The sequence below is a fragment of the Budorcas taxicolor genome, chromosome 3 (genome assembly GCF_023091745.1).
Source record: "Budorcas taxicolor isolate Tak-1 chromosome 3, Takin1.1, whole genome shotgun sequence".
Classification (NCBI taxonomy): domain Eukaryota; kingdom Metazoa; phylum Chordata; class Mammalia; order Artiodactyla; family Bovidae; genus Budorcas; species Budorcas taxicolor.
Window position 1 is genome coordinate 20,734,548 of NC_068912.1, and position 27,044 is coordinate 20,761,591.

The 27,044-nt window shown below is 49.1% G+C and overlaps 3 protein-coding genes across 8 annotated transcripts; 1 reads left to right on the plus strand and 2 right to left on the minus strand.

The window, feature by feature from the left end:
* Positions 1-2,053: 2,053 nt before the first annotated feature.
* Positions 2,054-9,249, minus strand: C3H1orf54 (chromosome 3 C1orf54 homolog). 2 transcript variants are annotated; one of them, XM_052637843.1, is made up of 6 exons: positions 9,188-9,249; positions 7,901-7,984; positions 7,190-7,248; positions 6,666-6,773; positions 2,849-2,947; positions 2,054-2,199 (listed from the first exon to the last, which is right to left on the minus strand). In XM_052637843.1, exons 1-5 carry the CDS (start codon positions 9,231-9,233, stop codon positions 2,852-2,854), a joined length of 393 nt encoding a protein of 130 aa, XP_052493803.1. In that variant the 5' UTR covers positions 9,234-9,249; the 3' UTR covers positions 2,054-2,199; positions 2,849-2,851. The 2 variants fall into 2 exon arrangements, with proteins under 2 accessions (XP_052493803.1, XP_052493802.1); XM_052637842.1 differs by having other exon boundaries at positions 2,849-2,950.
* A 4,520-nt stretch (positions 9,250-13,769) lies between these two features.
* On the plus strand, positions 13,770-19,027 carry APH1A (aph-1 homolog A, gamma-secretase subunit). Of its 2 annotated transcripts, none has more exons than XM_052636997.1 (7): positions 13,770-14,062; positions 14,860-15,030; positions 15,202-15,275; positions 15,512-15,634; positions 15,788-15,915; positions 16,323-16,446; positions 18,921-19,027. In XM_052636997.1, the coding sequence occupies exons 1-7, from the start codon at positions 13,950-13,952 to the stop codon at positions 18,965-18,967; spliced, it is 780 nt and encodes a 259-aa protein (XP_052492957.1). In that variant the 5' UTR covers positions 13,770-13,949; the 3' UTR covers positions 18,968-19,027. The 2 variants fall into 2 exon arrangements, with proteins under 2 accessions (XP_052492957.1, XP_052492956.1); XM_052636996.1 differs by lacking the exon at positions 18,921-19,027 and adding an exon at positions 16,791-17,583.
* Positions 17,896-24,553, minus strand: CA14 (carbonic anhydrase 14). 4 transcript variants are annotated; one of them, XM_052636991.1, is made up of 11 exons: positions 24,162-24,553; positions 21,998-22,018; positions 20,873-21,052; positions 20,079-20,221; positions 19,759-19,854; positions 19,498-19,564; positions 19,161-19,318; positions 18,936-19,056; positions 18,691-18,711; positions 18,488-18,572; positions 17,896-18,365 (listed from the first exon to the last, which is right to left on the minus strand). In XM_052636991.1, the coding sequence occupies exons 1-11, from the start codon at positions 24,214-24,216 to the stop codon at positions 18,302-18,304; spliced, it is 1,011 nt and encodes a 336-aa protein (XP_052492951.1). In that variant the 5' UTR covers positions 24,217-24,553; the 3' UTR covers positions 17,896-18,301. The 4 variants fall into 4 exon arrangements, with proteins under 4 accessions (XP_052492951.1, XP_052492953.1, XP_052492954.1 ...); XM_052636993.1 differs by having other exon boundaries at positions 21,940-22,018; XM_052636994.1 differs by lacking the exon at positions 21,998-22,018.
* Positions 24,554-27,044: the final 2,491 nt, after the last annotated feature.

Here is a 27,044-nt window from a genome sequence, read left to right on the forward strand (position 1 = left end):
CCGCCCCTACATGCGGCGAGCAAGGAGGACCCGGTGATGAGGAAAGGAGGAGGATGGAAAAAGTGGAAAAGAAGGGAGGGGAGAAAAAGGGCGGAGCCCGTGGCCTTAAATAGGATGGTGGTGTGCTGAAGCCGCGCGGCTGGAGTGTGCAGACTAGTAGTGTTATCTGAGGTGTGAGCTTTGCCGTGTGGGACTCTTGGTTCTTCCTTGGTAACCGACCCCTGTCCCCCCTCTTTCAGCGCCTCCGCTCACAAGTGCAGCACGTGGAACCCGTCAGCGACTTGCGTCTGCAACGTGTGTGAGAACATGGACTTGTGCCACTGTGTATCCGCCTCCTCCCCCCCTCCGCTCTCCGTGGCCCAGCCCTCGTGACTCCCCGGTCTCTGTTTCACTCTCCCCTCCTCCTCCTTATCCTACAAGTTGGGTGCCTCCTGCCCTGTTGGGTGAGGAGGGTGGGGACTTCTGCCGAGAACACCGCGTCCTCTCCCCGGCTCCCACTGGGGCGGCTCCTCCAGCCCTTTCCTTACATAACCCGCCACACACGTTACCAGCTCGGATGCCAGCCCGCCATCAATCTAGAGGTCAAAGCCCAGCCGGGTTGTTCCTGACTTCTACCCGGGTTCCTCAGGCCGTGTACCCTTAATTCTATTTTACTTAGCACAAGGAATGGGGAGGCGGGTAGGTCTCTGATTTCCTAGATTATGCCTTTGCTCAGCTTTAGTTTCTTCATTGGTCCTCTGGAGAAGATTTGAAGAAAGGAGGGTGGCAAAGTCCGGAGTTTACTATTCACTGCCCCTTGCAGTTTTGTTTTGTTTTGTTTTGTTTTTTGCTGCACCACCGGGAGGCTTGCAGGATATCAGTTCCCCAACCAGGGGTTGAACCCGGGCAACAGCAGTGAAAGCTCGGAGTACTATCCACTAAGCAACCAGGGAACTCCCCTTGCAGAATTGAGAGCACTGTGAAGAGAAGGGGACGGAACTCAGGGACTGTGGGCTGATTAAAGCTATGACATTGAAGAGACCGCAAGGGGGCAGCCTAGTTCTGATTAGGGTCGCAAGGAAAAAGAGGCGGGAGGGAAATTGTAAGTTTGTCCTTGCATGCCCTAATTACTAACTGAAAAAGGTACATATTTAGAGGCGGGGGTGGGGGTGGGGGCGGGTAGGGGTGGGGATAGTAAGTAGAAGAGGGTGTGAATTTTTAAAATCTAAGTAGCTTTTGACGGTTAATGTTTGTTTAACAACGTGCTTATTTTATAAAAAGGATAAAAGGGTTCTACTGCAACTTTCTCCAAGCATATTGTTTCAATACTGTATATGTTAAGGTAAAACGGTAGAATTAGAGGGAATTATAGGCTGTGAATAAACCTGTTTGTGGGTGCTTTTCTCTGTTCTTCCCAAAATTTAAGTTCCACCCCCCTCCCCACGGTCCTAATAATTCCCTCTAAGTCTGCTGTCACCTAACTCCACAGATGGTGACTGCAGCCATGAAATTAAAAGACGCTTACTGCCTGGAAGGAAAGTTATGACCAACCTAGATAGCACATTCAAAAGCAGAGATATTACTTTGCCAACAAAGGTCCGTCTAGTCAAGGCTATGGTTTTTCCAGTGGTCATGTATGGATGTGAGAGTTGGACTGTGAAGAAAGCTGAGCGCCAAAGAATTGATGCTTTTGAACTGTGGTATTGGAGAAGACTCTTGAGAGTCCCTTGGACTGCAAGGAGATCCAACCAGTCCATCCTAAAGGACACCAGTCCTGGGTGTTCATTGGAAGGACTGATGCTGAAGCTGAAACTCCAATACTTCACTCCTCATGTGTAGAGTTGACTTATTGGAAAAGACGCTGATGCTGGGAGGGATTGGGGGCAGGAGGAGAAGGGGATGACAGAGGATGAGATGGCTGGATGACATCACTGACTCGATGCACATAAGTTTGGGTGAACTCCGGGAGTTGGTGATGGACAGGGAGGCCTGGGATGCTATGATTCATGGGGTCACAAAGAGTCGGACATGACTGAGCGGCTGAACTGAATTAAACTCCGTTTCTAATCCATCCTTCCCACATATCCTGGTGCTCTCTTCAGTGTTGCGGCTTTAGAACTGGCCCTCATAAAGGAGTAGAGAGTAACCAGATTACTTCATTTATTTATTTAATCTTCCACTCTCTTCTTCCCAAATCCCCATCAACGAGTCTTCCTTCTCCTAAAAAAATGGGGGGGAGGAGGTGGTTTGCAGAAAATCAGGGTCAGGGGACTCAGGAAACCTTCCAGGTTCTCCCACCTCTATGGAAACTGCCCGGATTTTATATTTTGAGCTAGATTTCCTCATGACATCTATTAGATGTGTCCCCCTCCTTCTTTCCTTCCTTCTGCTAAACTTCTTCGTGCCTCTTATTGTGGTTACCAACTTAAATTCCTTCCTTTCCTCCACTGTCTCTCCCCTACATTAGGGAACCATTCCTGCCCCTGCTTCTGAACTTCAGCCTCTCAACTCTGTCAGGTTGCAGGGCCCCTCCCATTTTGCCCTCTGGCACCTGCAGAACCTTAAACCAGTCCAGGCTGAAACCAGCTCTGATTCCTCAAGGCAGACTGGAAATGGAGAAGTTTCTTGTCCCTTCCACCTGCTTCTGCTCTAGGAGGTCCTGAAATCATCCCAGTTCAGAAAAAGTAATGACTCTTATTACAAAGGCCTTTGCCTCAACATCTCCTAAACCTCCTTAATGTTAGATAAGCTTTTTCTAAATGTGATCCCTCTTCCTTTAAGCAGCTGAGAATTGACCAGGCTGGGAACACTAGCTGGAGATACTGGTAAAACTTCAAAACTCCTCCAAGGCCAGTGACTGCACTCTTACCTTTTACAGGAAATACATCATCCCCTGAACGAGGGCCCAGGACAGAAGGAGTGGACCAGGACTCTGCAGACCGGATACAGCGTCATTCAGATCTGGACTCTGCTAAAATACAGACATCCCCTCATAGTAGGCTAGTATCATCCTTCCCGCCACGCAGCTCCCACTCTGGAAAGATAACCATCTCTTTACGCCAACCTCTGTCTTCTTTCCTCTGAGCTTAGAGAAAGATCCAGCCCTCCTCCCCATCACTATAAGAAGTCCTTTCCCCTGTGCCTTTCAGCCATTCCTGACCATACTAGGGAGGCCTGACTCCATTCAGTGACATGTTTTTTGTTTCTTAACCTATGCACATGATGCTGTGCTAGGTGCCATATTAGTCACTCAATAGTGTCCGACTGTGCAACCCCATCAACTATAGCCTGCCAAGCTCTTTGGAATTTTTAAGAATACTCGAGTAGATAATTATTCCCTTCTCCATAGGATCTTCCTGACCCACGGATTGAACCTGGGTCTCCTGCATTGCAGGCAGATTCTTTACTGTCTGAGGCACCAGGTTCAGGCACAGGTGCCATGTGTGCTAAGTCACTTCAGCTGGGTCTAACTCTTTGAGACCCTATGAACTGTAGCCCACCAGGCTCTTCTGTCCATGGGATTTTCCAGGCAAGAATATTGGAATGGGTTGCTGTGCCCTTCTGCAGGGAATCTTCCTGTCCCAGGGAGACCCAAGCCTGGGTCTCCTGTGGCTCCTGCATTGCAGGCAGATTCTTTACCGTTGAGCCACTGGGGAAGCCCGCATAGGGGGATATAAATATGATTAAGACATCGGTCCTACCCTCACAGAGTTTACAATCTAAAGGGAGCCTGCTGCTGCCAAGTCGCTTCAGTCGTGTCCAGCTCTGTGCGACCCCATAGACAGCAGCCCACCAGGTTCCTCCGTCCCTGGGATTCTCCCTGCAAGAATACTTGAGTGGGTTGCCATTTCCGTCTCCAATGCATGCATGCATGTTAAGTCGCTTCAGTCGTGTCTGACTCTGTGCAACCCCATAGACGGCAGCCCACCAGGCTCCTCTGTCCACAGGATTCTTCAAGCAAGAATACTGGAGTGGGTTGCCATTTCCTTCTCCGAAAGGGAGCCTACTATATACTTTAAAATATTTATCTGTCCTTGTCAGTCATCAGCTTTCCATTCCTACCGATTCCTCCCATCTATGTACAACTGTCTTCGGACTGCACTTTGGTTCTGTGGCCCTTTCTAGCTGTTGCTCCTCTCTTTCTCTCTTTGGCCACACCTCATGGCATGGGGGATCTTAGTTCCCCAGCCATGGATTGAACCCATGCCCCTGCATTGGAAGCATAGAGTCTTAACTGCTGGACTTTCAAGGAAGTCCTCTGCTTCTTTTTTCATTACCAGATTTCTCAGCTAGTTGGTCTATCCTCTCCCTCCACTTCCTCACAATATATTTCCTCTCTAATGCCACAGAAAGTAGTTTTTGGTACAACCACTCAGTTGAAACTGCTTTCTCTGTGGTTATCGATGACCTCCTTCTCCTTGGCTTATTGGTAGCTTTTGACTGATTATATTAAACTTTCTCTTCTAGACTCGATAATACAAATTTGGCTATCTACCTTCCTCTCCAATCAATTTGTTTCCTTTTCCTTGGTTGATTCCTCTCCTACTAACTAAAGGCACAGTCATTGGCCTTTCTGTATTCTGTAAATACTGGATCGACTGAGCTTGTCTGCATTCATAACTTTGCACTTAGAGCTGGAGCACGGACTTAATTCAGCTACCTTTAGAACACCCTCATAGGCTGTGCAGAGAAGGAAATGGCACCCACTCCAGTACTCTTGCCTGGAGAATCCTATGGACAGAGGAGCCTGGTAGGCTGCTGTCCATGGAGTAGCTAAGAGTCGAACATGACTGAGCAACTTCACCTTCACTTTTCACTTTCATGCATTGGAGAAGGAAATGGCAACCCACTCCAATGCTCTTGCCTGGAGAATCCCAGGGACAGGGGAGCCTGGTGGGCTGCCGTCTACGGGGTCGCACAGAGTTGGCCATGGCTGAAGCGATGTAGCAGCAGCCTCATAGGCTGTGACCATAAATTCAACTTGGCCAATACCAAATTTATAACTTCCCCCTAAATCACTCTGATCACTGTGATCTCTGATCACAGTTCCCATTTCAGTCAACCATTTTCCCAGATGCCCATATTTAAAACTTAAAGCTCTTTTTTAAACTCAAGTTATTTTAACTCTCCTCTTATTTATTGCTCATATGAAATTATCACTGAAGCAAGGCATTTTCTTCAGTGTTTATTTTTCTCTGCTCCATTAAAAATGCCACTTCTGGGGCTTTCCTGATGGCTCAGTGGCAAAGAATCCACCTGTCAATGCAGGAGACATGGGTTCGATCCCTGATCCGGGAAGATCGCACATGCCTTGGAGCAACTAAGCCCGTGGGCCACGACAGTTGAGCCTGTGCTCAGGAGCCCAGGAGCTGCAACTACTGAAGCCTGCTTGCCCTAGAGCCTGTGCTCCGCAACAAGGGAAGCCACGGAAGGAGAAGCCCTGGCAGCAATGAAGACTCAGCACAGCCAAGAATAAATAAATAAACAAACAAACATAATGTCACTTCCCTCATCCAGACCTTTAATGGATGCAAATCTCATTAATTTCTCTCTAGTCCATTGCATCCTTCATACGACCAGATAAATCATTTTTCAAAAATACCACTTTCATTGTGCATTTAGCACATGGGAGAACATACTAGGCCCCCTATTGTTTATAAATCTGAAATTTACCTTGACACTTCAAACTCTGTAATTTGGCCCTGTGTTCCCATATGTGAAATTACCAAGCAAATACAGGTAGCCTTGAACATTTTACTTGTTAATTTCCTATTGTTCCTTTTCATATACCATCTCCTTCAATCAACCTCAACCACTAAATATACCCTTCTTGTTCTATCCTCCTTGTCTGTGCAGCTCTTTCACTCTTGGAAGAACTAATCTTCCGAATTGCTTTCAACCTTTTATAACTTACTGCCAATCAAAAGCTCACCTATTCTTCAAAGACGTATCTCAAGCACAGTCATCTTCTGAGAGTCTTGAAGACAACTTCAACCTGTACTAATCTCTCTCCTTCCACCGCCTAAAACACTTGTTTGTTGTATGCTGTCAAATTTGTATGCAATTTAACACTGTTAAAAACCTTTTCATTTTGTTCCAAATGTTTCATAAGTGTAAACTTGAGTTTTATGAATACTTTGAGGACAATAACATCATAGATTTCTTTTTCATCAGCAGCAACATCCTTAGCAGCTTTACACATAGGTTACAAAAACATGGTGGCCAAGTGGTAAAGAATCTGCCTGCCAATGCAGGAGACACAAGAGACACGGGTTCAGTCCCTGGGTCGGGAAGATCCCTGGAGAAAGAAATGGCAGCCCACTCCAGTATTTCTTGCCTGGAAAATTCCACGGACAGAGGAGCCTGGCGGGCTACAGTCCACGAAATCTAAAAGAGTTGGACATGACAGAGCACTAGACTCTGTATTTGTATATAAACATATTAAACACTATTAAACTGAAATTTAACTGCACCAACTCTTCTTCCCTGTGTTCTGTATTTAAGGTTAGCATTAAATCTCAGTGAAAGAAATGATGGCCAATCTGAGATGAACACCTGCGTTGTAGTACTAGTTATTTGGTTCCCCCATCCACCAAAGCTTCCCTCTGCTCCACATCACCAGTCTGGGGATCCATCCAGGGTAAGGGATGTCTGTCTCCCTCCCCCCTTAACCCCAGTCCACTCACTGGTTCCATTGTCACTGGTTTCTCTGTTACAGGCTTCTGATGGTCAGCGCGGTCTGTTTCATAACTAATGGTAGTCTCTGATGCTTCCACCTTATCATCCAACCTGTTCTGCCCTCCGTAGGATTAGGAAACAGAGTTATCATTGCCTCCATTCAACATCCTCATAGATTCTCTATTTAGATTTCTGTTTTACTTCACAACCTCTTCTCCCCTCCAACCCCTCATCCAAGACTTACACTCAGGGATCTTTCCTACTTCATGTTTGCATGGATTATGTACCCACCCTGTTCACCAACTCCCTTAACTTGAGGACTGTTCCTCCCTTTCAGTGTCTTAGCAAACCTACTGCATTCTGGCTTCATCCCCCGCTGTGGCTAACAAATTTGTTTCAGATTCACGACCTAGTTTCACTTCACCTAACTAGTTTTTATTCCTGTTCATTATTCACATTTCAACAATGTCTAGTTTCTTTTTAACTGCTACCTATCCCGATCCTCCTAGAAGATCATGTAGATGTCACTCACCACTGTGTTCTCTGACTCGAACATAGAGTAATCAACAGTGAAGTTCACACCAAAGTCATCTGGGGAGGAGAAAAAAATAAGTAGTTACAAATCAGAAAGGTAGCACTAGATCCGGAAAAGAGAAGAGGAAGAAATTGTTCAGAATACTTCAGTTTGCTCAAGTTATAAAATTAACTGGTATAATATAATTCCACAAACTTTAAGGGCTTCCCAGATGGCATAGTGGTAAAGAATCCGCCTGCCAGTGCAGGGGATGCGGGAGACTTGGGTTCATCCCTGGGACAGGAGGATACCCAGGAGTGGGAAATGGCAACCAGGTCTAATATTCTTGCCTGGAAAATTCCATGGACAGAGGAGCCTGATGGGCTGAAGTCCATGGGGTCGAAAAGAGTCAGACAGGACTGAGCAACTCAGCACTTGCACACAACAAACTCTAATGTTAAAAATGTTTGTGAATGTGTATGCATTTATATTTTCAACCTGATATCCAAAATCATGCACAGATTTGAAATTTTTCAAATTATTTCAACCAGTTTCTAAAGGATCACTAGTCTGAGAAATAACATCATGAGTTTGATGGCTTTCGCTCAGAGCCAAATTTCTCTCTGATCTAGTTATGCCATTGCAAAAGGAAAAGTCAGAGTCTCAGAACTGAGTTGCTCCCAAACCTCTCTCCAGCCTGTGAAGGATCAGAACCTTATATGTACTCACCATAGTTGGGGGTGATTGTGTAATAATAGATCACCTGATAATAGTCATCCTCCTCCAGTTCTTCTCCATCCTCATATTCTTGTCCTAGGATAAGGACTAGAGGTCAAGGGGCATCTGGAAAGCTTTAGCAACACAAGGACACCAGAGGTTGACCTCAGCTCTATCAGTATTCTTTGTTTCTGCCTCCCCTCTCTTATCTCCCTGCCTCTGTGCCTCTAAACCCTTCTCAGTCTTCCGGGCTCTTTAATGCTGACAAGGCCCATTACTCTGTGCCCTTTCAATCCGGGAATCCCCAGAACTGAAAATGGGTCCCTTCACATACTGGAACCCAAACGAAGCCTTAAAAACGTAGGAAGCAGAGAGACACCAGAAATTAAGACCTCCAAATCTACTCCTCGGTATTATGCTGCAGACCTACTGTATTTGTGAGAGATCTCTTACCAGTGTCCCTCACAATTAACTAATGCACACGGCCTTAGGCTTTTGGACTTGGGCGTTAGTTCTCGTTTCAATGCTAACTAGCAGGATATCTCTGAAAAACACAGTTAACACCCACTTTCTTCAGATGAGTCAGACGGACTAAATGATCCATCTGCATTAGTTTTTCTTCCTTCCCAGGATTAAAAATATGTGGCTTTGACAGGACTGAGTCAGGAATTCTAGGCCTCCTGCTAGTTTTCTAAACTTCTTGAATGCGCTCTCTTAACCCCAAGCAGTGACACAACAGTCTGGAGGAAAAGGAAACAATGAGAGCACCTGGAAGACAGGGAACAAAGGAGGGAAGAAGCCAAGCTACTTCTGGGACGCTGTCACAGAAGGCAGCCAGTACTCAGTATTCTAAAGGTCACCCCTCCGGGTCTTTACTAATTCGAGGCTTTTTCTCCAGTTCTCCGGTAGAGAAGATACCCTGGCTTCCCTCAATAGTTTCACACTGCTCCACCTTCAAGGAGTCCGCCTCAGTCCACTCTCACTTCAGTCCTCTCATCTCACTCAAGTCTGTGATGATGGCGAGCTGAGTTCACTCTTGTTAGAACCTCCCCATGTGTGGGGCTCCATCTGCACCAGCTGCCTCTTCTTTGACAGGACTCTGCTCTCCTCCCCATTTCCTGTCTCTAATTTCCAGGTCCTTCCTCTGCCCCTGACATCGAACCGATGGGAGAGTGTTGTCCCTCCTTACTGAACTGCACCTCCTGCCCTCTCATTTGCTTTTCTCCCACCATGTATGGTTTCTCCCCATTTATGATTAGAAGACCTGGCTCAAAAGCCCAGGGAGAGACATGGACTTACCCAGGATGAGTGGCACAGCAAGAATGGCTACAAAGAGGACATCCATTCTGGATTCTGCTCTAGTGCCTTGTAAAAAGGAAGTTACAGCGTTTCCCACCAAACTTACCCCGCCTTCTGCCCTCCTCCAAAGCAGCGAAGGAGCTGCAGCAACTCTTCTCCCATGGGGGGAATTCCCGCCCACTTGCTGCCTGGCTAGGCCATCAGCTACTACCGGTGCAGTCCTCAGTCACAGCGGCCCAGATTAGACAGACAGAGTGAATTTTGATGGGAACATGTTCACTGAGACTCCCTGGCCCTAGACCAGGTCCAATCAGGCCACCTGCTGCCACTTTCTGAAACAAAACACACAAACGAAAAGCCAAACCAAACAACAACAAAAAACCCAGCTTACCGTGAAGTTTCCCCTCTCCCCTACTTTCCTTCCTTGTTCCCAGTCCTCACAAGAAGCTCTCTCCCTCTCACTGTCCCTAACTATCCTCTCCAGAACTGCCCTTCTCCCTGAGACTTCATCACAGTCTCTTTCTTCACAGTCAAAACATTCTGTGGAAGCGATAAGCATTTTTTTCTAGAGTGAGAACAGTCCCCTCCCTCTGTTTATCTCAGACTACGAAGTATGGGAGCAGTGTCAGCATCACCATCTGACTCTACAAGCACCTGCTGCATCAATTCTGATTTAAAAAAAAACAACAGAAACTTTCAGTCAAGACTAGTTCCTTCCTCTCTGCTAAGTACTGACCTCAACTCACCTCTTTCTCAAGTTTCTGCACACAGGATGGGAGAAGGAAGGAAGCAGGTACTCTTTCTCTGTGGTATATGCCACACCTCTTCTCCCCTTTCAGTCATTTGGTGTGTTCCCTTCCTCCTAGCCTACCGGAGTGGAGTTCACCTTATCCTTCTCTCTGCTTTTATACTTCCCATTTTCATTCCATTCAGTGTAGAAACATTTAGTGACATATTGCTGGGCACAGTGTGCTAGGCCTAGTCTGACAGGCAATTTAGGTTTCAGAGGCAAGGAAATAAGAAAAAAAAATTTTTTTAAAGGGAGTTCAGTTCAGTTCAGTTGCTCAGTTGTGTCCAACTCTTTGCGGCCCCATGAATCACAGCACGCCAGGCCTCCCTGTCCATCACCAACTCCCAGAGTTCACTCAAACTCATGTCCATCGAGTCAGTGATGCCATCCAGCCATCTCATCCTCTGTTGTCCCCTTCTTCTCCTGCCCCCAATCCCTCCCAGCATCAGAGTCTTTTCCAATGAGTCAACTCTGCATGAGGTGGCCAAAGTACTGGAGTTTCAGCTTTAGCATCATTCCTTCCAGAGAAATCCCAGGGCTGATCTCCTTTAGAATGGACTGGTTGGATCTCCTTGCAGTCCAAGGGACTCTCAAGAGTCTTCTCCAACACCACAGTTCAAAAGCATCAATTCTTCGGTGCTCAGCTTTCTTCATAGTCCAACTCTTGCATCCATACATGACCACCGGAAAAACCATAGCCTTGACTAGACAGACCTTTGTTGGCAAAGTAATGTCCCTGCTTTTGAATATGCTATCTAGGTTAATCGTAACTTTTCTTCCAAGGAGTAAGCGTCTTTTAATTTCATGGCTGCAGTCACCATCTGCAGTCATTTTGGAGCCCCCAAAAATAAAGTCTGACACTGTTTCCACCGTTTCCCCTTCTATTTCCCATAAAGTGATGGGACCAGATGCCATAATCTTCGTTTTCTGAATGTTGAGCTTTAAGCCAACTTTTTCACTCTTCACACTTTCACTTTCATCAAGAGGCTTTTTAGCTCCTCTTTACTTTCTGCCATAACATTGGTGTCATCTGCATATCTGAGGTTATTGATATTTCTCCCAGCAATCTTGATTCCAGCTTGTGTTTCTTCCAGCCCAGTGTTTCTCATGATGTACCCTGCATAGAAGTTAAATAAGCAGGGTGACAATATACAGCCTTTAAGTACTCCTTTTCCTATGTGGAACCAGTTTATTGTTCCATGTTCAGTTCTAACTGTTGCTTCTTGACCTGCATTCAGGTTTCTCAAGAGTCAGGTCAGGTGGTCTGGTATTCCCATCTCTTTTAGAATTTTCTACAGTTTATTGTGGTCCACACAGTCAAAGGCTTTGGCATAGCCAATAAAGCAGAAATAGATGTTTTTCTGGAACTCTCTTGCTTTTTCGATGATCCAGCGGATGTTGGCAATTTGATCTCTGGTTCCTCTGCCTTTTCTAAATCCAGCTTGAACATCTGGAAGTTCATGGTTCATGTATTGCTGAAGTCTGGCTTGGAGAATTTTGAGCATTACTTTACTAGCGTGTGAGATGAGTGCAATTGTGTGGTAGTCTGAGCATTCTTTTGTATTGCCTTTGTTTGGGATTGGAATGAAAACTGACCTTTTCCAGTTCTGTGGCCACTGCTGAGTTTTCCAAATTTGCTGGCATGTTGAGTGCAGCACTTTCACAGCATCATCTTTCATGATTTGAAATAGCTCAACTGGAATTCCATCACCTCCACTAGCTTTGTTTGTAGTGATGCTTCCTAAGGCCCACTTGACTTCACATTCCAGGATGTCTGGCTCTAGGTGAGTGATCATACCATCGTGATTATCTTGGTTGTGAAGATCTTTTTTTGTACAGTTCTTCTGTGTATTCTTGCCACCTCTTCTTAATATCTTTTGCTTCTGTTAGGTCCATACCATTTCTGTCCTTTATGGAGGCCATCTTTGTATGAAATGTTCCCTTGGTATCTCTAATTTTCTTGAAGAGATCTCTAGTCTTTCCCATTCTGTTGTTTGCCTCTATTTCTTTGCATTGATCTCTGAGGAAGGCTTTCTTATCTCTTCTTGCTATTCTTTGGAACTCTGCATTCAGATGTTTATATTTTTCCTTTTCTCCTTTGCTTTTTGCTTCTCTTCTTTTCACAGCTATTTGTAAGGCCTCCCTAGACAGCCATTTTGCTTTTTTGCATTTCTTTTCCATGGGGATGGTCTTGATCCCTGTCCCCTGTACAATGTCACAAACCTCCGTCCATAGTTCATCAGGCACTCTATCTATCAGATCTAGTCCCTTAAATCTATTTCTCACTTCCACTGTATAATCATAAGAGATTTGATTTAGGTCATACCTGAATGGTCTAGTGACCATTTGTTCTAGTGACCATTTAAGGGAGTTAATAAATAATAAACAAATAAACAATAAAGGGAGTTAATGAACAAATAAACAATGGTCTAGTGACCATTTAAGAGAGTTAATAAACATCTATTCAACATCTACTACGAGCCAGGCACTATGCAAGTCTCCGTGGAAACACTAATGAACAAGATAGGTTTGACGCCTGTTCCTAAGTCAGAAGATGCTGTGATAACAGCTCAGAGGAGAGATGATGTCTTCTCCACATCTCTTCTGGATTGCTATGCTCAGAAGCAAAACAATATAGAGTCTTGAGCACCAACCAGGATGTTCTCATATAATTCTATATAATCTACTCCTTCAGCTGCTTTCCAGAATTTTCCAGAAAAAATGTAAAACTCTTAGGTGGATATACATCTATGCATTGCCATAAATCATTTCCAGAAGGAAAGGAAGCCTGGCTCTCTTTGAACAATTTTTATAGTGTTTGGGGGTACTTTGATAACTTTCTCAAAAGCAATGTTCCGGTTTTCCTCACCTTCCCATCCTGGCACACTTTTGCCAAAATATCCTTCCTAAGGGCTAACCCTACCCCCATCCAAATGAAGTACAGTACCCTCTTACATTTTAACTTTCTCTCTAAAATGCATCCCTTGTGCCTTCCCTTCCCCCAGTCTGAGGAAAAGACACCACTGATGTTCATTTTCAGAAAATAAATAGAGGAAGTATGACATAAAGGGAACCGAGTAACTTTGGTGGTGTGGGGGGAGGGGGATAGTTTTCCTTCAACTCCACAGCTATAATTGCTTTTTACAAACAGCTTTAACTCCCAATTCTAACTCAAAATCCCCTCTAACCTACCTAACATTGCTATCCAGGCTCCTTTTCTTTCTTTCTTACTCGCTTGTCATAACAGATGAAAGCTTCATTAGCGACACCGTATTGTATTTTTCCTACACTAGCCTGTTCAAAGCACACCTACTTTTAAGTGTAACCTTCATTTCTTGGGCAGTATCTCCAGTTCATTTCCTCTCATTCAAGTAAGAACAATACCCGTCCCTATCTCCCGGCACCCTCTATCCTGTGATTTCTTTGTATTTGTTCTTTAGTTTCTAACAGGATCTTCCCCCTCTGCAGCTCTTCAAGAAAAGGTAGGGTTGCTACCACCCTGCCCCATAAAATAAAGAAAGGAAACAGCGACCAAAGCTGAACCGAACCGAACCAAGGAACCTGGGCCGGGCCCAGCCCACTGCTTTAGCCGGCAGGAGCCACTCCCAGGTCCGAGGTCCAGCGCAAGGAAAGCTGGACTACAACTCCCAGCAGGTCGTGAAGCCACGCCCCACCGCGGCAGCTCCGCCCCCACGGATTCTCCCTCCATTGGCCTCCAGGGGGTGGGGATTAGATGGGAGGTGGCCATGAGGCTGCAAAGGGGTTTGTTCCCTCCTCGGCTTCCGTAGAGGAAGTCGCGCGGACTTGTGTCTGGGGTTTCGATATCCCCGCCTTCCCCGGGGGTCCGGGGGTGACATTGCACCGCGCCCCTCACGGGGTCGCGTCGCCACCCCACGCGGACACCCTAGCTGGCGTGCTCCTCCCCTTCCCCTCTCTTGGCCGGGTCTCCACCCCGCCCCCAGCTGCCCAGCCATGGGGGCCGCAGTGTTTTTTGGATGCACTTTTGTCGCTTTCGGCCCGGCCTTTGCGCTTTTCTTGATCACTGTGGCTGGAGACCCGCTTCGCGTCATCATCTTGGTCGCCGGGTGAGTTAGGGGGTTGGGGAGACGCGGAAGGACGCCGAAGAGTGAGATCCGAGAGGAGCTTGAGGACCTGGGGCGAGCCTGGGAACCTGAGTCTTGCTCCTGCTCAGTGGTGTCCGATTCTTTTGCGACCCTATGGACTGTAGCCCGCCAGGCTCTTCTGTCCATGAGATTTTCCAGGCGAGAATACTGGAGTGGGTTGCCGTACTGAAGATCCTACTTCAGGGAATCTTCCCTACCCAGGGATGGAAACCGCGTCTCCTGAGTCTGCTGCATTAGCAGGCGGATTCTTTACCACTGAGCCACCTGGGGCGCTCCAGGGGAAGCCTGAGTAGGGGGAGACAAGTTGGAGGTGAAGATTGGGAAGGGTCGAGTCAGGGATCTGATTGATTTGCCCTTTCCCGCAGTTGGTTTCCGCCTTGCAGGGATCGCACAGATTCCTCCTATACTCCTCCCGGCGACGTCAGAGGAGGCCCAGGGCCAAGACTAGTGAAGGGGCTGTGCTGACCTCACCCGTCCCTACGGGAGTATCCAGGAATGGATACCTCGCCCTCTTGTGCTCCTACACTCTGGCTTTCATAGCTCTGCAGACCCTTTAATCAGATTTCTAAGCCTTCCCCTGCATTCAGATCTCTACAAACTCCCTTGGTGGAGACACCTATCCTATCTCTTCCCTGTCTCCCTGGCCATCCGGAAGTCTAAGTTCCGCTTTTTACGCTGCAGCCTTGATTGGTTTCCCTCTTTGATTTCTCAGGATGCCCTCTATCCTTGCTTGTCTGATTGCCCTTGTCTTTCCTCAGGGCGTTTTTCTGGCTGGTCTCCCTGCTCCTGGCCTCTGTGGTCTGGTTCATCTTGGTCCATGTGACCGACCGGTCAGATGCCCGGCTACAGTATGGCCTTCTGATATTTGGTGCTGCAGTCTCCGTCCTTCTACAGGAGGTGTTCCGCTTTGCCTACTACAAGCTGCTTAAGTAAGAAGATGGGATGGTCTGGAGGGGAGAAGGGCAGAGGACTGAACTATAAATGGGGCAGCCCTGGGTGGTGGTTTGGACGAGGAAGCACTAAGGGAAGACATTAGAGGGAAAGGAGATTCCTGCCCTCCCTCATGTTTCCCCTGTCCCACCCACCCCACCACACCCCAGGAAGGCAGATGAAGGGTTAGCATCGCTGAGTGAGGACGGAAGATCACCCATCTCCATCCGCCAGATGGCCTATGGTGAGCCAAGGGAGAGGGACTGGAGGAGGGAGTTGGACACTCGTCTCTCCCCGGGAACCCTCTAAACGTCCACTTGTCCTAAGTGGCTTCTTGTTTTTCTTCACACCTGACTTCCAAGGCTAGGTTGCCTGGAGGGAGAGAAGGTGGGGGGGAAATTGTGCCTGGGAATGGGGAGGGATCACTGGCAGTCAGGCTATAGTGATCTCTGGCATTGATGAGACCCTCCCTCCCCCCAGTTTCTGGTCTTTCCTTCGGTATCATCAGTGGTGTCTTCTCTGTTATCAATATTTTGGCTGATGCACTTGGGCCAGGTGTGGTTGGGATCCATGGAGACTCACCCTATTACTTCTTGACTTCAGGTAAGGTCCACTTTCTTTCTTGTCGTCCTGCCCCATCCATCCCTTAGCCCTGACCTGATTTACTGGCCCTCCCTGGGAGACTTCTTTGGCTCAGCATCTCAGGAGGCTGGGAGAAGACGAGGGATGTATCTCATCCCCATCTCCCCCCTGCAGCCTTTCTGACAGCAGCCATTATCCTGCTCCATACCTTTTGGGGAGTTGTGTTCTTTGATGCCTGTGAGAGGAGACGGTACTGGGCTTTGGGCCTGGTGGTTGGGAGTCACCTACTGACATCGGGACTGGTGAGTTGGGGACAGGGGCCTGAGTTAGAGAGAAAAGAACTTAATGGTGAGTGGGATGGAGGGGAAATACATCCTCACTTCTAAACGTTTAAAAATCTGTGTTGAGAGGAGGCAGAAAGGTGAGTCTTGAGACGTCTCTCACCTCAGCGTCAATTATATATCCTGCTCTGGGGATTCTCTGGGGAGGAGTTTGAATGGATTAATCAAACCATAATGCAGATGGCCTGAGTTGAGCAGGAATAGCAGAAACCTTTGGGGGAGCTGAAAATCACAAGATACTTACTGGTGCTCTGAAGGACTGGGGGACTTGAGGGAGATCTCTGGGGAGGTTTGGGTCAAAGGCACAATGGGAATATAGGGATTAGAGGGAGAATCTAACTTCTTTTCTACTCTTCCCCCATCACCAGACATTCCTGAACCCCTGGTATGAGGCCAGCCTGCTGCCCATCTATGCAGTCACTGTTTCCATGGGGCTCTGGGCCTTCACCACAGCTGGAGGGTCCTTCCGAAGTATCCAGCGCAGTCTCTCGTGTAAGGACTGACTACCTGGACCGATCGCCTGACAGATCCCACCTGCCTGCCCAGTGCCCATGACTGAGCCCAGCCCCAGCCCGGTCCATTGCCCAGCATTTTCTGTCTCCTCGTCGGTCTGTTCCACCACCTTCAGGGTCTTGCTTTGTCCACTCGTGTGTGACCTTTAGTCTCTAGGCTTTACCAGGAGCAGTCTGGGTTCAGCCAGTCAGTGACTGGCGGGTTTGAATCTGCACTTGTCCCCACCATCTGGGGACCCCCCTTCCCCTTGTTGTCCAGGACTCCCCATGTGTCAGTGCTCTGCCCTCACCCTGCCCAAGACTCACCCCCCTTCCCCTCTGCAGGCCGACGGCAGGAGGACAGTCGGGTGATGGTGTATTCTGCCCTGCGCATCCCACCCGAGGACTGAGGGAACCTTGGGGGGGACCCCTGGGCCTGGGGTGCCCTCCTGATCTCCTCGCCCTGTATTTCTCCATCTCCAGTTCTGGACAGTGCAGGTGGCCAAGAAAAGGGACCTAGTTTAGCCATTGCTGTGGAGATGAAGTCAATGGAGGTTCAAGGGTAGACGAGCTCTGAGTTTCCCAGTACCCCCTCCCCAGACTGGACATCTTGGTCTTTTTCTCAGGTCTGAGGGGAACTATTTTTGGTGTGATAAAGACCCCAAATTGCCTTTTTTTTTTTGAGTTGGGGGAGGGAGGAGGTATGTTGGAATTCTTCTCCTAACCTCCTTGGACTCTATTTTCCCTCCTCAACTTGCTCCTTATGACTGGGCTGATACCTGTCCAGCTTTCCCCTTGGTCCCAGGCTTTGGGGGAAAGGAAGGAAGTGCATGTTTGGGAACTGGTATTACTGGAACTAATGTTTTAACCTCCTTGACCACCAGCATCCCTCCTCTCCCCAAGGTGAAGTGGAGGGTGCTGCGGGGAGCTGGCCCACTCCAGAGTTGCAGTGCTCCTGGAGGAGTCAGCCTACCATGACATCACAGGGAAGGAGGGCAGATTTTTTTCTAGTTTTTAATTGGGGTGTGTGGGGGCGGGGAGGTTTTCTATAAACTGTATCATTTTCTGCTGAGGGTGGTGTATCCCATCCTTTTAATCGAGGTGTTTGTGATTTTGACTAATAAAAAGGACTTTATAATTGTGGGGGAACTTGGCTTTAAAAGGAGGGGATAACGTGTTAATGAGGTTTCTGTCCTCTCATGGCTCTTTTCCAACCTCCTTTCTAATCTGGCAATTTCTGGTTCCCTCCAAGGATAGCTTCGATGCAAGGGCAGGGAATCTGAACTCATGTCAAAAACTCTGGGTTAAGCATCTTCCAGAAGTGGATCTCCCCTCCTCCAGGACTGGAGTCAGAGGAGTTACTCACCCATGCTTCCGTTTGCCCACCTATGCCATCTGAGGCATTAAGCAACACTCCCATTCTCAAGAGCTCCAGGAGTAAAACCAGACGTGGGGTCAGCAGCTTTAATTTCCAAATATATTGAGCAAAAAAAAAAACCAAAATAAACAGCAGCAACCCTTTTTCCTAAGGGGAGCTCTTACAGCTCTATCTAGGGACAGGGTTATAAAGATGAGGGGACGGGGGACTGTGGGCCACATCCCCCTACAGCTACACACAGTTGAGCCTCCGCACTGTCACCGTAGGGCTGTCCTGATCTCCATGTTCTGAGAGGCTGAAGGTTCTGTTGTTCTTCCTTGAATGAGAGCCTGTCCATACCGCTGTGTAGGGACTGTCTGGAGGAAAGAGGGGTGTTGGCCTACTCCTACAGTATTTTCTGGCCAGTTCCAGCGCCTCACTTGACAAGCGCCGTGACAGCCGAGCAAGTGGAAGGCATCTGAAGTGTCCAGGAAGGAGTCTATGCCTCGGTGGCTCGTGCTGAAGTGAAGACCACACTTTTCCGGTTTCTTAGTCTCTTCCTCCTGGAAGGGAGAATGGTTCGTGGAAATGCCTAGTGTCCGATGTGAAATAGATTAGCGGTGGACTAGGAGCATGCTTTTTGGGACAAAAGAAAGGACTGGAAGATTGGAGAGTAGGACCTCACCGGATCTTTCTAGCGATGAAATAAACAGCCAGCAGAAGGCAGAGACAGCCAACCAGGATTCCTACTCCCAAACTCAACATTTCACCTGGGAGAGAGATGGAGGGTGTCTGCCTAGGACTGACATAGATAGTGAGCCTTTCCCTAACCTGAGGAGCACCATACCCTGAACTCCACACCTCGTTACCTGGGAAAGACCATCTTACCTGTGGTATACGAGGGTCCCACTGCAAGGGAAGAAAACCTGGGTCAGCGAGACCAGATCCCCAGCCAGCTAGAAGCTGCCCTGTGCCAGCCCTGAGGGCTGGGCACATTGGGGCATGGTGGGTCCCAGTCCAAGCAAGGCCTGAGAATCCCCCCTTTAGCCTTCTTTTCCTTCCTAGGGGCATCCTAGTTCCTGCCATTGAATTCCCCAGTTTCACTTCCCCTTTTCCAGGCCCTGTACAGTCACCTTGGATGAAAGAAGCAAAGACCATCCGCTGATTGAGAGGCTGGGGGGCTCGGTAGTTCTGTACCAGTGGCTCAGAGGGCTCCTCCTCCGTGGAGAACAATGTCTCCCGAAGCTTTTCCAGCTGAGGAACAGAAGCATGGGACTCGGGGACAAGCAGCTCTTGCTTTGGGAAGTGGGGAAGGGTTTGAGGTTACAACTCTGCTGCCTCACCTCTCCACTGCTCACCTGTTCTGTGGAAATCTGGGCCCTTCGATGGAAGACTGTCCAGAGCACACTCTGGTAGCAGGGTGGAGTGGTAAGTGAGCCATTGTAACGGAAGTACTGTGCCAGCAGCGGCGGGAGCAGCCCTCTCACATTGAAGGGAGGCACGGAGGTCTTCTGATCTGGGCAAGGACAGATTCGGGCTCATCTCCCTCACTGCACCCTTGCTTACCTAGACAGGGTTCCTAGAAGCAAACACTTTGGTCCCTAACTCACTGCCTCATCCCAGGCCTCTCAGGCCTTGAGAAATTTCCCTGAAGTCTAATGTGACTTTGTCTTAAGATAGATTATTAGGGCTCACCTTTATGCTTGATTTCATGCAAGTGACTCAGAATGTGTTCATAAGCTGGATTCTTAGTCTCACCCACCTGGATGGGGAAGAAATGGGGAGAGTGTTCAAGATGAGTCCATGTTAGAAGTCAGACATTTGTGTGTAGGATACATGGTCTAAATGGGTTGCTGACTTGTCTTGGGAGGATGACCAGCAACAGACGGACAGAATAGGACTGTGGGATGCAGAGGGAGTTGGAGGGGGCCCTCGGAGGGATTGGGGGCCACTGACCTCAATGAGGATGCCCAAGACAGCCAGGCCCTGAGGCCTCTGAGCAGCCTCACTCAGGCTTTCGTAGGACTCAGAGTCATAATGTACGATGTGGAGCTAAGGCAGAGGACAGGGAATTAAATCATTTGATGTTTCCCCACTACCCAGTCCCAAAGGCTTTGATCCTAGCCACCGCTGCCACCACCACCACCTCTTGGATGCAGGAAATCTGCCCCATAAAGCTTGCCCTTTCACCCCAAGCGTGACTGTTCTCAGTTTCCAGATCCCTGGCACCAACAGTGCCTACCACTACATCCTAATCCAGACCTTGCTCCTGGTACCTCTGCAGCTGTGGCTTTGCCGTTGATCAGGTGCTCTGACCCCCAGGGGGTTCCTTTCTGACCCCAGTGCAGGTGGAGCTGGGCAGCTACATATTTTCGGGGAAGTCCTTCCAGATACAGGGTAGAGGGCAGAGAGAGTTGTACTGTGAGGGAAAGAGAGCAAGTGGTTAGGGTTGGTGGAGTAATATGGATGCATTCCTACCCTCCCCTGCAGTTGCCACCACTTCTTGGGAAACTTGGCCAGCCTTTTCTGTCTCTCTGCACAGCACCCAGTTTTTCCCATGTTGTTCAGTGGCTAACTCATGTCCAACTCTTTGAGACCCCGTGGACTGCAGCATTCCAGGCTTCCCTGTCCTTCACTATCTCCTGGAGTTTGCTCAAATGCATGTCCATTGAGTCAGTGATGCCATTCAACCGTATCATCCTCTGTTCTTCCCATAGGACACTGCTTTTCTGTTTTTTGGTGGCACCCTGGGGCATTGGCATGCAGGATCTTAGTCCCCCAACTAGGAATTGAACCTGTGCCCCCTGCAGTGAGAGCTTGGAGTCTTAACCACTGGACCACTGGCTGAAAGTCCCAGCCACTGCTTCTCTAGTGAAGATCAAGGCAGTACTGTGATGCTCACCAACCCCTCGACCACCTTTGGCTACAGGAGCCTCATCCTCATTCTCTTGTCTCCAAATTTATAGATAAAACCTTCTGAGAATTTAGAAGTTAGGAGAATGCTTCTTCACCTCTGACTCCTAAGATTGGAACTGAAGCTTACATCTCCTTGGAGGCCAGGTCTTTTTACCTGTGTGGCCATTATTGTGCAGGTTCAAAGGCTCAGTGCCAGGCTGTTCATATCCATGGGGCTGCAGAGGTAGCAAGTCAGGGTCAAAAGTCACACTGTCTGTCTGGATATTGATGGGGGACTGGGCATTGCTTCCACATTCAGGGTAAGAGGCGGGCCAGTGGTCTTGACCATGTGGACCTGGTGGGGTTATCACAGACATTTGTCTTGCCCTCCAGCCCCAACCACCCTTCAGCAACCCTCCACCAAGTTATTTACCTACGTGGAGGCGGACATGCACTTCCCTCCACCCCATATGAAGCCCTCAGTTATGCGGGGCTGGGTGAGAGGGGAGTCCCTGCTGGACCTGCTGCAGCAGTTCCTTCCCATCGCCTATCCAGGGGCAGCGATGATTCCCCTGCTCTCCTGATGAATGGGAAGCAGTTGCCTTTACTTACTGGTTCTCTTGTTGGAGGATACAAGAGCTAATGAGAGGAAGAGGAGATGTGCAGAAAGTCCACAGAGCCAGAGAGGTGAATTTGAGTAAGGGCAGGAAAACTGGGAAAATTATTCTAGAGAGGTAGGGTCTCTGGGGAACGCCTATCAAGAGGCCTTAAGATTCAGACCTGCTGACTTCCCATCATTGACTCCTTGCTCTCACGCTGGACCTTGCATTGACTCAGGGACTTGGTTAAGTTGAAAGGAATCTGGTTGCACCTCTGCCAGGGTCACATACTGTGCTGCTGGCCTCTCCCTCACCCCTGACCTCAGGTTCTGTGTCGGTTCCAGATTCAGGTGGGGGTAGGATCGATCAGGATAGAACGAGCAAGGAGGAGAACTGGCAGCTAAGCTCATGGCACCTTCCCCCACCCGTTTCCCTCTCCACTCCAGCTCCCTCACTCCCACAGAGAGTGATTGAGGACATAACTGGCTTTTCTGCTGAATCAGGGGGTGTGGGATTTGATGGTTAGAACAGGGTCTAAGAATCAATCTGAGCGAAAGCTGGGGCATGGGGAGTTGCGGAAGGCAGGTGCTAGGATGAAAAGCTAACAGAAACCTCCCCACCCACGTGGCATAAGTCTTCCCACCAGGTGAAGAGGTCCCAGTGAGGAAGGGGCGTTGGTAGGCCTGGGTTTCTGCTCTCACCCTCATACGTCCAGTGTTGACCTGCAAGGCAGAGTAACTTGAGTTACAGCCAGCGCAGCCCGAGGCAGGGAGCTCCTCCACTTCCCCCCTCCCTTTCTTCTCCCTCCTTCCAGCACTTCCCAAAGGAAGCCCTGAAATTGGACACCGCAGTGGAAAGGTCGGGGGTCTATTTAAAATCACCAGCCAGGCTGTGCTTGTGCTCGCTGAGTAAAGGGGGAGGAGAATTGAAAAGAGATAAAGCCAGGAGACTAAAATTAACCTGGATCCAAATGTGCAAAATGCCCAACCCTCACTCTTCTCCAGCCTGTGCCAAGCCAGCCTAACATTTGGGCTGAGGTGAGGGTGTAGGCAGAGAGTTTGGAGGAAGGGGACTGGAACAAGGGGAGGGGCAAGAAGTTCAGAGTCGGGGCCATCTTGCTGAGAGGAGAGGGCGATTATTCCTTTGCTTTGAAGCTTTGTACGAACCCAGGCACTGAGCTGTAATGAACAAACCCAGGCACTGAGCTGTAAATGAACATTTACGTTTCTCCTTCTTGTCCCAGTAACTCTAAAGCAAGTTTTCTCCATCACCAGGAACCTCTGCTCCCGAGGTTCCCAGATGACTAGGAGAGGTGGGAGTCAGGCAGGGTCTACTCTACGTGGAGGGTGGTGGGTGGGCACAGGCAGCCAGGCTGGCAGGGACAGGATGAAAGTAAAGCATTGTGTGTGGAAATGAGAGCTGCCAGCTGGGTCACACGCCAGGCTCTCATGCAGTCCTGTCTTCTGGATGGAAGGTCTGGGGTCTGCTGGTCCAGCCCTCACCCAGGGCCAAAAGGCTTCAAGGGGAAAAGGAGGCCTTCCTGCAGGTTGTCTCTGCATTTTTCAAATTGCTAGAAACTTTGGAGAAAAATTCTAAATCTCCACCCCCTGCCGCCTGCCTCCTGCAACCTCTGCTCTCTTATTCCCTTAAATAAATCCCTTAGACTGCTAAGATATCCTTGATCTCATCACTGGGCTCTTCGACTGGCTCATCCCTCAGTTCACACAATTCTGAAAAGCAACCCAGAGGAAGGCTGGAGGCAGCCTTGCACTCACCAGCTCAATGGGACACCTCAACAACTCAAATCCCCTGGTTCAGGGCAGGCTAACAGCCTTGCCCTTTCCCTCCCACCAAATTCTCAACACACTGGTCTCACATCTCTTCCTCCTCTTTCCTGATTTTTTCTCTTTCTCCTCGGTGGAGATTTGCAGCTCTTCTTGACTAGGCGCCCCTCTGCCCAGTCATCTTTGCATTTTCCTCCTGCCCTCTAGACACCTCCCAACCCCGTTCTTCCAACACATCTTAATTCCACATCTGCTCTGTGCTGGACACTGTACTAGACACAGGGATCACAGAAATGAGTGGTAGGGGTCCTGGGGACATTCCTGGAACACCTCAGCCATTCCCCTGAGAGTACCTTTTCCTCTCCTGGGGGCTCTTGAAAGCCCTTTGTAAATCGTAAAGGGACTAACAATATAGACTATTATTCCTACTGCTTTCAGGAAAAACCGGGAAATTGGTCGCCCCATGGAATGGAGACTACTCCAGCACTCTTGCCTGGAGAATTCCATGGACAGAGGAGCCTGGTGGGCTACAGTCCATAGGGTTGCAAAGAGTCAGACACGACTGTAGTAGCTTAGCACACACACACCTAGAAAGGAGAGGGGACTTTGGCCATGAGGTTTGTAGTCAGGGATCGGGGGCTGAGTTTGGCAGGAGGTGTAGGAATAGTCCCCTGACCACCCCCTCCATGAGTCCTCTATCCTTTCACTCCAGGTCTCTTTGGCTCCCTAATTGGATGAGTTTGTAAATAAAGAAGGCCGGGAGGGTAGCCTGGGACTAGGGCAGTGGGGAAAGAGCTCTGAACAGACTTTGTAGTCTGCAAATCGATTCTGCGGGTGGCGTGTGTACATATTCTGCCCCAGGCCAGTTTGCCCCCATCCCCACCCACAACAAAGCTGGAAAATCAAAGGGCAAAGAAGGACAGTGGTCTCCTCCTGAGTCCTCTCTCTTTCCCTCCATCCCTGAGCCTGAGCCTATTATTCTAGCCCCAAGGCTTCCTTTTACACGCTTCCTCCATTAAACATGCAAGGCAACGTGTGTACATCAGCACAGACAGACACACAGACACCCAGATGTACCTACCCCCGTTGGCAGTCAGGATCCAAATCACCTCTAGCAGGAGGGTGAAGAACAACATGGTGTGGCCGGAAGGAGTGCAAGGTACTGGGGGTCTGGGGACTAGAGGACTAGGGCAGGGAGAGAGATGGGGGAGGGAGAGAGGGGCGGGGTTGCTGGGGGGAGGACAGGAGTTTCCCGGAGTTGAGTGTATTTGTCTTTCTCTCTTGCTGTCTTTGTGTCTCTGCAGGCTTCCAAGGGATTTGGTTTTCCGTGGGGGTACCGTGAGTTTCTGGTCCCAGGATAAATCTCACTGCTTCTCTTTCTGCCCTCTCTCTTTTTACCTTTCTTTGGAGTCTTCACTTGCTGGCCAGCTACTTCCAGTTGCCTCCTGCTTTTAAGGTGGCTCTGGACGGGTGTACGTGGGGAGGGGGGGCTGCCTGGGTTGCTGGCGAACAGCTCCTTAAATAGCCGATTAAGCATGCAGGATGGCCCTGCTCAGAGTAGAGCGCGGCTGTGAAAACGGGAGCCCTGGCCCTGGCTCAGGAATCCAGCTGGGGTGAGCTCTTCCTTCCTCTGCTATCCACTGTGGAGAAAGGTGTCCCTGGGAATGGGCAGGAGCAGGAATGGAGGTTTTGGGGGTCCGATCCTTTGGGGTCGCATTCAGTCCCCCTCCGAGGGACTTTGGCTTCTCCTCTGAGGGGCCACTCCCTGGGTGTGGGACAGATAGTGGGAGGCCCCGTGCCCAAATCCGTGCAGAATGTGAGGTGCCCTGAAATAGGAAGAGTGCGGAGTTAAAAGGAGTCGGGGGACTCAGGGTGCAGCTGGAGGGTAGGAAGTCAAGGACTGAAACCTTGGTTGTGGAAAGTGAGGAAGAAAAGTGAGGCGGGCGAGGAGAGCTCGTTTGGAGCGCTCTTTCTCCTGCGCCTGTCACCACCCCCTTCCCACGGTGAGGCTGGGTCCACGTGCCTTTGTGGCCTGGGTGGGGGGTGGTTTTGTTTGCTGGATAAAGCCCATTTGTGTGCCCAGCGGGGGGAGGGGCTGCAGCAGCACCATGAAGAGACAGCGGCTGCAACTGCCAGACCCAGCCACCTCCCTCCCCAGGGAACCCAGATCTAGGGCGGCTTTTGTCACTGAAGAGGACACAGACCCTGGGCACGGTGGCCAGGGCAGGAGGAAAGGCGGGGAGACCTTAGAAACAGTCACTACCGCCATCAAAAAAAAAAAGAAAAGGTGGACTCCAGGGTAAGAGAGGGGAGGGAGAGGAGAGACCATGTGATCACATTGGAGTGGGAGAGGGGCCCAAGGTCTTCCCCACCCGCCTAACCAAAGCCTGGGGCGGGACTTTGGGGGCTGAGTGAGACCTGCCGCCGGAGAGCTGGGCAAGTGGAGCAGAGAGGCCGTTGAATCTCAGGAATGCAGGCTGGTGCTTGTTCCCCCATGGGACTGGAAATCCTGACTGGAATGTACATCCTAAATCCCTCATTATGAACTGTGAGACTCAAAGATAACCTCAGGCCAAACACTGGCCCCAGTTCTCCCTTCCCTCACCAGAGTCTCAGCCTGGAGGAGGCACCCCTGTGAGGTCCCTGTGCCCTCCTTGCTCCTGCCCAGTAGCAATAAATAGTCAAAACAAAGGGAGCAGAAGCTAAATAAGGGCGCAGGATAAAAGCCAAGTGAACAGAAATAAAGCATATGCTAGATCATCAGCCCCTGCTGAAACAGGAGCCTGGTTGCTTTTCCGTCCACTGTGATTGATCTGCAAAGCAAAGCCATTTTGCAGATGCCATATCCTTTTTAATTCTTTCATCACCCTTCAAATTATTTTTCCCTTCCAGAAAAATTTTATGTTTTGAGGTTCCCCCTAAACCCCTCTCATCCCATCCAAGAAGAAGAAAAGGCTTAAAGTGTAAATTAGACTTCCTGGGAATCAGGACCATTAACACAGAGGAACAGAAAAAAGCAAGCAAGCAAGCAGAGACCTCTTTTGCAAGGTAGGAAAGAAGAGGCCTGGACAGAATGACCTCTGCCAGGACAGAGTTCCCTGGATTGTCCAGGGCAGCGATGCAGCCTCCCGAGAGAGATAATGTGTCTTGTCAGGCGCCACCTCCTGGTTGTCCATGAATTTTAAAAACTTTTTTAAAGTTCCAGTTCAAAATGTCTTGCATGTGATTCCTTCTCGGAAGTGTTTCACTGCTGGTGGGCTTTGGGATTTTGCCTATACAAGTGGATACAGTTTCACCGAGATGTCTCAGCCTCAAATCAGCGCCTTCCCACTTGGGAGTGAGCAGCCCCTCCCAGCCCTTGTGTTTCCCCAATGGACAAAGGCCCTGGTATGTAGGAAAGAGGGGAAAGGTGGCAAACTCCAGGGGTTTGCCTGTATTTATTAATTTTTAAAATTTTTATTGGGGTTGTCTTTATTTTTATCTTTACTATGGATATTTCTTTTGTCACCGGGCTGATTTGGAGTAGTGTCAAGAGGACCGTTATATGATTAAAAAAACAAACAAAAAACTCTTCCCACCTCACCTCCCCCCACCTTAGTTGCTTCTCAAACTCTGGCGGTTTTGTTTCAACTCTCTAGCCCTTTCCCTCGCTCTGAGCTTGGTGAAAAACCCAACTGGAAACCAAAATGGCTTTCTGGCGCCATCTCCTGTCCTTCCAAATGCAGTGAAATGTGAACTGGGCAGAGAATCGATGGTATCCAAGTGTGGTGACTTCTGGGTTGGTTTTTCTTAAAAGGCCCTTTTTTAAAAGGATATTTAAACTGACTAAACATTCTAAATAGTCTGAAACACCTTACAGTAACTCACTAAGTGCTCTGAATTTGTGTGGTGGGGAAAATGAGAGTTCAGTGAGGGAGGGGGGGAGTCAGGTCAGAAGGAAAGCGGAACGGTCAACACAGGGAAC

What these genes read in the sequence shown, in the direction of transcription:
- C3H1orf54 (XM_052637842.1), bottom strand. Translation starts at nt 9,233, where the DNA reads ATGGATGTCCTCTTTGTAGCCATTCTTGCTGTGCCACTCATCCTGG. An exon ending in TCGAGTCAGAGAACACAGTG is followed by an intron (nt 6,774 to 7,189) that starts GTGAGTGACATC and finishes TACGGAGGGCAG; the next exon opens with AACAGGTTGGATGATAAGGT. An exon ending in AACCAGTGACAATGGAACCA is followed by an intron (nt 2,951 to 6,665) that starts GTGAGTGGACTG and finishes TCTGTATTTTAG; the next exon opens with CAGAGTCCAGATCTGAATGA.
- APH1A (XM_052636996.1), top strand. Translation starts at nt 13,950, where the DNA reads ATGGGGGCCGCAGTGTTTTTTGGATGCACTTTTGTCGCTTTCGGCCCG. An exon ending in ACCTACTGACATCGGGACTG is followed by an intron (nt 15,916 to 16,322) that starts GTGAGTTGGGGA and finishes CCCCATCACCAG; the next exon opens with ACATTCCTGAACCCCTGGTA. An exon ending in TATCCAGCGCAGTCTCTCGT is followed by an intron (nt 16,447 to 16,790) that starts GTAAGGACTGAC and finishes TCCCCTCTGCAG; the next exon opens with GCCGACGGCAGGAGGACAGT.
- CA14 (XM_052636991.1), bottom strand. Translation starts at nt 24,216, where the DNA reads ATGTTGTTCTTCACCCTCCTGCTAGAGGTGATTTGGATCCTGACTGCC. An exon ending in GATCCTGACTGCCAACGGGG is followed by an intron (nt 22,019 to 24,161) that starts GTAGGTACATCT and finishes TCTGCCTTGCAG; the next exon opens with GTCAACACTGGACGTATGAG. An exon ending in CCCAGATTTCCACAGAACAG is followed by an intron (nt 19,057 to 19,160) that starts GTGAGCAGTGGA and finishes TCTGTTCCTCAG; the next exon opens with CTGGAAAAGCTTCGGGAGAC.